Source organism: Syngnathus leptorhynchus, chromosome 9 (assembly GCF_054491065.1).
Source record: "Syngnathus leptorhynchus isolate UIUO chromosome 9, UIUO_Slep, whole genome shotgun sequence".
Lineage (NCBI taxonomy): Eukaryota > Metazoa > Chordata > Actinopteri > Syngnathiformes > Syngnathidae > Syngnathus > Syngnathus leptorhynchus.
The window spans coordinates 3,493,696-3,506,378 of NC_141203.1; the positions used below are offsets into that span (position 1 = coordinate 3,493,696).

General features: G+C 39.7%; 1 protein-coding gene across 1 annotated transcript in view; it reads left to right on the forward strand.

Moving 5' to 3' along the window:
* LOC147050643 (phospholipid-transporting ATPase IH-like) overlaps window positions 1–4,999 on the forward strand; it is a 36,948-nt gene extending 31,949 nt beyond the window's left edge. The window contains exon 30 of the mRNA XM_085920079.1: window positions 656–4,999. Coding sequence (XP_085776205.1) covers window positions 656–919 — 264 coding nt within the window. The 3' untranslated portion in view covers window positions 920–4,999. The remainder of the gene's footprint in view (window positions 1–655) is intronic.
* The last annotated feature ends 7,684 nt before the right edge of the window (window positions 5,000–12,683 follow it).

The following is a 12,683-nucleotide window of genomic DNA, read 5'->3' on the forward strand; positions in this document are numbered from 1 at the left end:
TTCTTTTTAGTAACAGTAATGCCATCTGGTGTTGAATGATGGATTTGCAGGTGTAACTATTTGCTTGATCATGTTGACTGATGATGATTTTCGACACTGAAAACGTTTTATTATACATTTGTATTTGCATTTATTTTGGTAACACTACTTTGGCATTGAGAACAAATCTTAATGGAAAGAACTGTCTGAATATTACAATAATTTAAACATAGTTGAATCTCGAACGATGAACATGATCCATACTGAGATGTTGTTTAACTTTTTTTGTATACATAGAAGACAATCTTTACATTGGATTTATTTTTGGCATCACCCAAAGTCACCCAAAAAATCCAAAGAATTGATGTCTTGCATGATGATGATTTGAATTCCCAAGTTCTGCTTGCCTTTTGACCATAGTTTTAACATTCTAAATGAGTATATTTTGGTTGAAGTCCAAATCGTCCAACTTTTAGTACCTCTGTGCCAGGGTCAAACTGTCCCCACCATAAAATCTTTTAACTGCACAGGTCACAGGCAATGCTTAGTATATCTTTGTTTGATTTTCAAATTGTACCTCAGGGCAGTTTGATTTAAGATTATCATCTGTTTTGCAAGTGTGGAGCTAATCTGCTCTTTTTTTAAATCTTTGACTATGCTGCGTTTGTCTCTGTAGGATCGGGACAAGTTGTCATGGGATGACATGGCCAAGCTGCCATCCCGCCGCTCCTTCAAAGGCGCGAGCGTCGACTCCTCTCAGTTGCATCTTGGCGCCGTGGAGACGCTGTCGCTTCGCGCTTCCGACCCCCTTCCCCAAAAACTCTTGGCGCACTTGGCGGAAGGGGGGAGGGCAGACTTTCGCTCCCTCAGCCCGTGCATGCTCCGCCTTTCCGGGGCGGGGATTGCCTACTATGCTCCGGGGCCAGAAACGTCTGTCTGAAGCTCAAACTTTAGTGTTTGCAGAATGGAGTCATCATCTCAAGGGTGAGAATTTATACAACACACAAGCTCACCGTTTGGGCTGGCCTAGTATCATCCAAACACCACATGCTCATTCTTATGCTTTTCTGACATCTTCTGCATATTCGATTGGCAAGATACTCTCCAGCCTGTTGGTACAATGACGTCTTTGTTATTTTGTGTCAAAATTTGTATGTTCACTATGTGGTCTGGCCAAGAAAGGGCTGCCAATCAAGCTCAGCCCTTTAGGTGTGCGTGTATGTATGTTTTCTATGTGACACACCTTTGCCTTACAGGTAAAACACACAGCAGCAGGCTAGGAGCCAAAGGTGTTCAAAAAAAAAAAAAAGAGGAAGTGGTATTTTACAAAGCCTTACACACACACTCAGCAACCCCCTCACACCGCACTCACACACACAAACACCTCATGCTATTCGAATGGGGGGAAAAAATAAAATAGAGGGATGTGCAGTATTGTCGCCACCCTGCCTTAATTCATACATGCCTGCTTACAGTAGTTTCAGTGGGACACTTATTTTCACTATTCCATCTTGCATGTCTCAACTCTTTGCATGGTGATGTGTGTACTTTGGCTATTTTTGTGTACCATGTAGCATCATGGCACTAAGGAGTATTAAGGCCACACTAAAAACATAGAAAAATCATTTTACAAGAATAAAATCATAGAATTGTAAAATTGAATTGATAAATTCAGTAGAACTTTAGTTTTTCAAATGAACAATATTGCTAACAATTTAACGGATAAGCTGTGCTACCCTTTTTAAGGTAATGGCCGTTTAGGGCTAGCAGTAATTACAGTTAGCAGAAACGTTACTGTAGCCATTCGGCGAAACACGCTGCACAGTGGTTTGCTCACAAACCCACTGTTATTTTATCATCGTAAATGGCAGAAGTCAATTTGTTTCAATAGGAAACAATACCATGGTTTGCCAAAATTTCATTCTCATTTCAATCACGGAACAAGTTATATTTGTAACAAGATCAAAGTCAAATAATATACAGCCGTAAAAATAAAAATTTTCACTGAAATCAATTTTCAAATATCATTTTTAATTATATAAAAGCAAAAAAAGGTGTGTTTACAAAAATATTTTGTGGTTTTACAAATCAGCATAATTTATGAGAGCAAAATCATGGTTTTATAAGAAAAGATTGTAATTTCAGGAGAATAAAATTGATGGAAAATTACCAGGAAAAAGTTGCAAAGAATAAAGCCTCAATATTACGAAGGTCAAAATATTTATGAGGGTGGTTGTAATAGAGGAAGCCTCTTGTTTTACAACAGAATGAGAATATTCCGTTTTTAGGAGTGTTTCATCAAGTTTTCATTTGACCAAATAATGTCGTAATATTATGAGCATAAATCTATATCTACACCTTCCCTCTTGTTTTATTATGATTTATTCTCCTTGTAACATTACATCATTAGTCTCATTTTATGACTTTTTCTATGTAAAATTGCAACTTTTAAAGAAAGAAATTTCCAACAGAATTATCAGAAAATCATGTTGCTGTGGCTTTAATACTCTTTCCAAGCAGAGTGATGGTTACAGGTGCTCTAAAAGTGACTGTCTTTTACTTCCAGATGATTTTGTGCTCTTTGTATGTTCTGCAGAAACTAATGTCACATCTGAAAGAAAGCCCAGTACATGTTCCTTTTGTTCCCCTGTCTTGTTGGCAGTCACTATCGATGACTGATGTAACTTGACACGTGATGATGTGTCGTACTCAGCAGGAAGACTTGAATAGGCGATGTCACAATCAATCAGTAGAATGTCAAACCAATTTGTCCGTCATGATCTCCAGCTGACGATTGTAGCTCATTCCGGATCAACCTCTTTTTCCTTTCGAGAACACACTTTAATTTTTATATGCAACACTATCTACCAACAGGCATAGATTTAATACACACACACACAAGTAGTACTTATTGTACAGATTAGATACCAGATGAGAGACACACACACACGCACTCACACACAGGTAGTACTTATTGTACAGATTAGATACGAGATGAGACACACACACACACACACACACACACACACACACACACGCACACTATTTGTTTAGATTTGGGGACTCAACATCTTGACCTCAGTGACACTCACTGTGCTGTTGCCGTATTGTATCCCGACGGATTTGTCATGCTACTTTGTTTAAATATTTCATGATTGTTGTTTACCCCATCAGGATTTAGTTGCACATTTTGTCCACCACATGTTCGCGTTTTGTGGTTTATTTTGTAAAAGTGCATTTTGAGGTGCAACATGTGCCAAAAAAAGTTTTTTTTCTCTCAATTTTGATACGTTTCTAACATTTTGATGTCAAAGGGTGGGTGAAACTGTAGTTTACCAGCGATATTTTTGACAAAAAATGTTGTCCGGGGATATATTATGGTTCCATTTCCACTATTTTATTTATATTCAAAGGCCAACACTTGCATTTTTCTTCCAGCTACACTCTAAATTGTGCTTTCAATTAGTAATTTGTGTATTGAAATTGCTTTAAAAAAAAAATCCAAACAAGGTCTAGTGGGGATAAATTCTGGCTATTTACAATGCATTTCCTTTATTTCTTGGCATTTAAGGAATAGTTGTGTTTTCACTTTACTTCCACTCACACTGGCCCTCATTTACTAATGTCCAACTAACGACAACCATCATTGGCTTGGTAACTCCAACCGGGAGGCATACAAATCCCTCTTTGCTGAAATATATTTATTCCCTATTATCAAGTTCAACATCCATCCATTTTCTATACCGCTTGTCCCCACGGGGGTCGCGGGCGTGCTGGAGCCTATCCCAGCAGTCATCGGGCAGTAGGCGAGGGACACCCTGAACCGGTTGCCAGCCAATCGCAGGGCACACAGAAACAAACAACCATCCTCACTCTCACTCACACTGGGAAATTTGGAGTGCTTAATCGGCCTACCAAGCATGTTTTTGGGATGTGGGAAGAAACCGGAGTGGCCGGAGAAAACCCACGCGGGCATGGGGAGAACATGCAAACTCCACACAGGGAGGGTACGGAGGTGGAATTGAACCCACATCCTCCTAACTGTGAGGCGGACGTGATAACTAGTGTTCAACAACTTGTGTCATCTTTATTTATTGATTGCCTCATAATTTATTTTTTAATGTGTCTTTACACTCTCAGATTAAAGTTCACAATTGACATTGTTATATGTTGTTATATGTTTGCTACGAACCTTTCAAAAATAGAACTGAGAAAGGTATGAACGTCTCTCAGCTGTTGGTTTTTTTTTTGGGCCTGGTATGAATGTCCTGATTCCAATGATGATTTTGCATATATTATTAATAAATGAGGCCCATTGTGTTTTCATTCCCTTGTCAATTTGAAAGCATGAAAAAGGAGAAAAAAATCCAATAGCCAGTGAGCTACATTGTTTTCATCTACAGTAATCTATATTTGATTTCTTTTGTGACTTTTCACCTCTGGAGTGTTGTTGTTTTGTCCATTTGGATGTTTTGTGCATGTTTTCTTTGCTACTTTTTGCATATCCCGAAAAGAATGTGGGTTCGAATGTGGGGTCTAGTTTACCAAAAGGGTCAGTAGAGATTTATCAGTACACACACAGCACTTTGTGGTACAGATCTGTGTATGCCTAAAATTGAAGGTATGTTGTCTGTCAACTAAGAGGGATTTATACTGTTACACTTCTCTTCCTCACAAGTTATTTTTCTAAGAGCATTGTAGTAGGTGAAGTGACCAAATAACTTGAAACTGGAACAAATTGGCTTCCGGCTCAAATGGTTGTATCACCAGCCTTTTTCTCGAATGTCAACGCCGCTTCTTCTGTCCATCAGCACAAGAGTTCAAAATGCTGATATCTATGAGCATGATAAAGGTGCCAGTAGGGTGTGTGTGTGTGTGTGTGCTTGTGTGTTAGCGCGTGTGTGTGCGGTCTCCTGAGCGATATGCACACCTTCCGTACAGCACTGTTTGTATTACTATAACAAAGTTTAAAGGGTATTTTTTTTCCTCCTAACTATTTTGCAAGCCTGTCTGTAGCAAACGAGAGTTTAAAGCACTGTATTGTCATATTGCTTGGAATAAAGAAATCGTTTAAAAAAATCGGAGTTGTTATCATTTACAAGTTTTGAAGAATTTCAGTCGAATTCTACCCAAGGACTGCGGGCCGATTTCAAAAATTGTTTTTCACTGATGGGGGGGCATTGTGATGTTCCAAGGATGTTGTATAAGTGATCATTTGAAAATGCAAATAATGGTAGAGATTTACTATATAGAAATAAAGTGTTGCATATTGTACTTAACCCTTTCCCTCGTATTGTGAGAAATCATTCACATGATTATAGTGTCTTACATAGATGAATGTCGTTAATTATTAATAACTAGAGCTGTCATGAGCACATCTTATTCAAATTAAATATCCTATTAATTATTCCATTGTGTATGTGCACCGCTCTTAATAACGTATATAATTTGTCATTTCAGAAGTGAGTATTAAATTTGTAACCCTTTGCACTTAATAACAACCAAAACGTAGCTCCCATCTTCAAAACGTTTCGTGACTCCTGCTCTAAATTGTATCCTTAGTCTTTATCCCTTGACTTTTACATAGTGGATGCATTTATGGTTCGATAGAAAATAGAATACATAGCTGGATAAGATCTAATTCTTAATTTATTCGATGAAGGACATTTAATGGAGTGGAAGATCATTTTGTGTGTTTGTACATTCTGTCATCATACAGTTCATACTACAATACTTAATTAACACTATTTGAAAATGAAATCTTCCAGATGGATAATGTACGTAAATTGATGTAAGAACCCCAAGGCTATTTGTTCCAGAGAGACTGCGAGTTATATTAACTTCGAGCCCCTTTAACCCAACTTCATTGCTCTCATTTGTTCTGTCATTTTCATAGTCCATATAAAACAGGAGCATTTTGAATACGGCACAATTTGGATTTTGTTTTGCAGATTTTCTCCAAATTAAGGTTGACAACATATACCTAACTAAATCCAGTTTGTCAAAATTATATATCCCAAATAGAACACGGCCCCATTGTATTTTCATATACTGTAATTTAATAGTCATTCCCCGCATTTTCCGTGACGTCATGAAACACGCGACTGAAGCTGCCGTTGTTTGCGACGCAATCAACGAATTGCGATTTTTCGAACGTCAAGTGTGTTTGAATACCGTAAAAAACAACATAGAAGAAATACACACACTACAGAAATATATTGTCAGAACAAGTTGTCCTCTCAGGTATGTGTGGTAGTACTAAACTGCTGCTTATATATTGACATTGACTAAAACTCACACAATTGTTTCAATTAGTCTGTACTATGTTGGCAGCGTTATTGTCATTGGTGACTAGGCTACTTGATTGAGCTCTTGTTTGACATCTTGATGCAACTCTATGTTTTGTACACAAGGTGTCACTATTGTATCACTGGTTGTGTATGCGAGTGCACCCGACCTCTGCTTCTCCTCCCCCAACCATTGTTTGCACTGGTTTGCAGCATCACGCGAGTCACCGATGTATGCGAACGAGGCTGCATCATCATCCTGCTCCAGCTCCTCCCCACCTTCTCGGGCATCCTCCCTTTCCCGACTGCCCCTGGCCGAGAACGTGTCCTGGCAGCCTAGGCGGCATCAGCATCGTTCAAGCATCCAAGGAGGCCTCCATCATCCCCCTTTACATAGACTCACACACCCTCGGCATCCATGTTTCATATAAGACTGCTACCAGGAATACACATCTCGGGTTAGACCCTTCTGATTCCGCTGCATCCCCTTCTCCCTCCCACCCCCATCCCCCACACCCCATAACATCACCGCACCAATCTCTCCGAGGAACCGTCTGGTAAAAGCAGGCAAGCTGTCTCTTCTTCCCAGGAAAGCCTCTCCTTGCTGGGCTGCTGGTCTCCCACTGCCCCTCTGGAGGATGATCTTGTGGATGAAAACAGAGGAGATGGACGTGGGAGAACTGCTGGAGAGGCTGACGACGGTCACCAGGAGTATAGGTGGGCCACAACTACACACACCCATTTATACACAAGGACATTGTCATTCTTGCTGGTTTAAAATTCAACCCTGAAAAAGAGGAATATAACATTTTAAAAATGTAACAATAAATGTAATTTTCAGCGCTTGTCAATATGACATCATGACCTACATTTTATTACCTGTAGAAGGAAAACAATGCTTTGTGTAGAGACAAGACGTGTCGATACAGTCTGAAATACAGTTTGGTGGTCAAAGATCTATTTGAATGATTTTAACAACTGCAATGCGGGAAAGTATTGAATTAGATGGTGATGAACCCGAAGAGATTCTAGCCTGCACACACCCATCACTCACAACATCGGTTACACCTGCACTGTGCCATGATGTGCATTATAGCAGCCGTAAAAAAAAAAAAGAAATCTGCCTTTGCAAATTACCAGCTGCTTTTTAAGAGGGAATAACATTAAGTTAGTGTATTTCTTGGTATTTGTAGGTTGTTGTTTATTTTACTAAAGATATCATAACTAATGGCATTTATTACACTCATTTGATTATTATTATAATATGGGCTTTGTATCTTTTGTTGCCAATATTTGCTTTCAATTGATAGAATACACGGTCATAACTGTCATTATTTCCAGCTGGAAATAGAATTTATCTCCTGATAGAATTTCTAATGCGTGACAAAGTCCAGCACACAATTATGGAGGATTACTATTTGCAAGAATAATGTGATGTTTTCTGTAAGTGATAGCGACACATAATACTGGGACTCCTCCTCCCTGCTTACATTGGACCTGATCCATGAAGAATAGCACACAAGAAACATCCAATGCGGGCAGAAGAGGAGTACCTGTTTTAAAACAGGTCAAGCATGAAATAATTAAATGAAGCCACATGTTTAATGAGATCAGTTAAGCAAAGAGAAGTCCTGATGTCCTCCTCATCCTCCACATATGTTGATCAACTCGCTGTGAGTAGGCGGATATTAGAGAGATGTAATTCAACTATACTGCTTCTGTTGAATAGATGAGCTTGGTGTTTCGAACAGATCCCCTACATGGGTGTTTATTTTCTTTTTGAATTGAAGGGAATTCTCTGGTTGGCCCAAGGGTTAAGGTTACACGCATGCAATCGTTGTTAGAGACAATGGTGACGAGGTTGTAGCGTGGCTAGATGGCGAGAGCAAAAGACAAGCTAACGATGATCTCACGAGACAGGAGCTAGCATGAGAGTACGCCCAAAGAGATTCAGGGAAGTCAGAAGAATTTATTGATGTCTTAAGTAGTAAAGAAGTTTAAAACCCGACACACTCTTTTGAAAGACTTTGCACCTTGTAGAATGTTGTACAAATGCATTAGCGGCTTGAAAATTGTTTTCCCAAATGAAGTAATTATAGTTAGGGCCAAATTGTTGCCAAAGCTACAGGCAACATTCTTAAGTTAAGCACAGACAATATTAATATGCTGTTTATTTGTGGTTGAGCAATCATCCATTTTACAAATATTTTTCACACCCATGCCCCATTGGAAAACTCATTTTGTCACTCTTTTCACACCAGGTTAAAGCATTTTGTTTTGATTTCGGACCATGTACACGTGATATGTATCATATCGTGATACCCAATGTATCGTGAGGTTGTTGGGAATGTCCAGCCCTGCTCAAATTTTAAAACAATATGTTGTAACTTTGAGATGTCCTACTTTATGAGTGGTCTTTGAAAGCATCTCAAGTCCAACTCCAAATGTGTGTGTACAGCAGAGGTGGGGTTAGGGTCAGGGTGCATCTTACTTCCCGGTTAGACAAGACGCTACCAAAATAACTCAGTTTTCGTGAGAAATTAGATTGCCATTGTGCCAAAGGTAATACATAATCATATCAGTGGTGTCAAACTTGTTTTTGTCGCAGGCCACTTTGTAGATACGGCTTCCCTCAGAGGGCCATTTCAAGACAGTGAAACCAAATGAATGTTTAATTCTTACATTATACTATTGCATATTACACAATTATCTTTGAAATCAGATCTCAAGGATAACACTTTGTTCAATTATTGTTCAAGTTACTGTAAAAATGGAAAACACATTTTTATTTATTACACATGACAAATATTTTGGGACATAAGCAAATTGACAGATATGATTTGCTTTCATGGCCCACTTAGAATGATCTGTTGGGACAAATTTGGCCCCCAGGCCTTGATTTTGACACCTTTTATGTATTATATACCTGAAGTAGGATCTGACTCCTTTGATGTAACTTTTATTGTATTGTATGTTAGTCAACAGCATGCCTTATTCAAGCTGCTTTGACAAAAAAGAAGCAAATCATTTTTTTAATTTTTTTACATTGCCCTATCTCTCATGAATTTGGCCACCATTTTGAATAAAGACAGCTGCACTTTAGAAGTAAGATTGGCAAAAAAGGCATAATGATGTTGTACAATCACCACCAAGTTTGCATGAGAACATGGTAACCGTTGTCAACATGGCAAATCGTTGTCTGAATTTAGTTCACCAGCTTTGAGCACATAACCCAGCAAATTCACACATAATAATGTCCAACTTTGCATACTCCCTCCCTCCCTCCCTTCCTGGACAAATATTGGTTCACACAACAGCACAAGCACGGGAAACATCAGTGTTTTTAAACTTTAAAGCTGGTTTCTCGATCTTGGCTGTGGAGTATTGGAAGTAAGTTGGAGTATCTGGTAAGACAGGGTGTGTGGAAAGCCGAGGCAGATTAGTACAGGGGTGGAAGAATATAATTAGCCCAAGCAACAGAAGGGGATTTGTGCCTCAACGGCTGCCGGCTTCCTCCAGCTGGGAAACCTATGCGGCTGTCAATAGCTACACTTGCGATGAGGTCTGTGAGTCCGCTAGAGTGAGCGTGCAGAGCACAGCAGCACAAGATCTATTCTTGCCTGTAGCGTGACCGCATGCAGACATTGTGCAGTGCAGTGACTCAGCAATTTAAACCTGCCAGCTTTGCATTAAATCCCCAATGTGGATCTGCCGAAGAAGCCGGTTGAGTGAGGGGTGCACCGTGGAGGTCTCGCCATCGCAGGATGCATGCATGTCTGTCTGATCCTCTACAATCCTAGAAGTGAACCCTCCAGGATCCTTCTCATGCCTGCGCTGAAAGTTTTTACGAGAGTTTGAAACCGTCAATTGGCTTCAAATGTCTCTGCACGAGTTCTTGCGGGAAGGCGGCGAGGCGTCGTACCGGATCATGAACCGACTCAGTCTTCTGATCCAGAACTTGGACATCTCGGGATTGGGTTCTTCTTTTCCTTTTAGTCCAGCCAGTCGTAAGAATTCATGGAGAGAGTGGGATGGTAAGAGGATGGGATGTTTTTGGTGTACTGGTAATCTTTAGTGGTACTGGCAAAAACTGGTGGTACAAATGGTTAGTTTAGTTTCTGTTAGGAAAACAGCATGTGTGTTTGTTGATCTACTCATATCTGCTTTAATGTGCTGCGAGAATTCAGTTGGATTTTCCATATGGCGAAATACACTATCGATGTAGTACTTAAGAGATGATTTGCCTTGACCCAACACCAAAAGCTATTGTTCATTTGTTTATTTAGCAAATATATGAGACATTTTTTTGGTTGACTTATTACACAGCTTAATTTGTGAGCATGATTATGAAGAAAAAATGTGCAAGGCAAGAGGTGTTACTTTGATCGCCATCGGTTGGTTAGTAGGTTGTTTTTGAATAGGTTTACATTGTCAAAAAAAAAAAAGGATTTTGTCAGTTTTTTTGACGCAGGTTTTTTTGGCCGGGCTTGAAAAAGTGTGAAAGCTTTATGTATTATGTATTAGTTAATCAAAACACAGTCCACTTTGAACGCAATATGCTTCTTTGAGTATTGCACAAATACATTTTGAATTCATTACATTAGGTGTTCTTTGCAAAACTGCTGTTTGAGACCCAAAATATATTTGCGTGTGTGTGTGTGTGTGTGTGTGTGTGTGTGTGTGTGTGTGTGTGTGTGTGTGTGTGTGTGTGTGTGTGGGAGGGAGGGAGGGAGGGAGGGAGGGAGGGAGGGAGGGAGAAAGGGCTGAGCATCAACAAACGCTACCAGTATACAAATCTGAGCGGCTGCACAGCGCTTATTCCCGTCATTTGCTTTTTAACCGCAAGCACAGCAGCTGCTTGGAAGGCAAAGGGGAAAGCTTGGTGTTCTATTGGGCTCAGTGTTTCCACTTTGAGACCTCCTGTGGTCCATGCGAGACAGAGGGCGGAAAGAATGGTGAGGAAACCCAAGAAGAATGCTTCTAAATGGGAAAATACGATTCCAATGGTAACCCTTAAGCGACGTGAGTGAAAGAAATGCTGACATTTTACTTGTGCTACTTTTGTAAGCTACTGGTCTATAATTTCCAGTGCAAAAATGAACATACATTGCTATTATTTTCTGTTCAAGGTCATTCTTAAATATTTAAGGTTAGTCTTTCCTTGGAAAAATACATTTGTCTGTGTGAGTGTGTGTGAGGGATGATGACATCTTGGGACTGTCGATAGAAAAACAATTCTCAGGAATAAAACTCGCTTTTCTTGTAATTACCGTTTTCCGAAGGAATAGAAAGTTACACTTTTTACCGGCTCGGTGCAATTCCAAGCCCCTGATTGACTTTATTTTTCTTGGGTCAATGACATCAGACTGTTTTTAACAATAAATTATTTGTGTACGTGAGGTCCATTATTCACATTAATGTGCAGTTTTGGAGCCTGAAATGTAAATGTGTCTAAAATGTCTATCACACAAGACTATTTTTAAATCCACCTGTTTTTGTCCATCTCATCGGGCGGCCATTTTCACACTTGCTGTCGACTCTAAATGACATGGCATTTACCAGATCTCACGTCACAACCAATCACAGCTCTCCAGTTTTTGAAGCTGAGCAGTGATTGATTGTGACCTGAGCACTGAGCAACCGTGATGTCATTTTCAGTCGACAGCAAGTGGCAAAATGGCCACCTTCTGAGATACAAACAAAAAGGTAATTTTTCTGCTTAACTCATATTTCACAAACTTAATATTATTCAGAATGCTTCATTTAGACTAGTGGGGGGGGGGGGCACATACAACATATTGCAAACAATTTTTGGGGGGTTGACTTCCCCTTTAATATTATGTGAGCCATTTTTTTACATGGCAGTTTTGGAGCGAGAAATTGTGACAATTTCACAATGTATCTCAGAATCATATTCAATTCAGCCTATGATTATCGGCTATCTCTTTTGCGGTTGCAAATGAATCATCGACCCTTGCAAACAAACCTGTGCTTTATGCACTACGCACCAACTCTATGTCTCTAAGATAGACTGATAAGTCTATAATTCTCACGTGCGATGCCTTCGAACAACTGTTAGCGTGTTGGTGTTTACATACTCGATGTTTATTGCACTGATAACCTGATGTGTGCTCTGGCTTTATTGGGCAAACCAAACCCCTGACAACACACACACATGCACACACACGCACACAAAAGCATGGAGACATATTTTTAATGTTATAAACAAGTCTTGTTCAAACTTTCCAGCTGACTTTGGAGTGCACTGTATCTTCTATACAAGTCACTGAGCTTTAATTGTTGCATTGCAGTCGAGTAACAGGGCTTTTCTTTGAGTGTGACTTTAGAATGAGGACTCTCAGAGAGTTTGTGATAATGGAATCTTTTGAGGGGTGTAAACAAGGCCGGGGGTTTCGA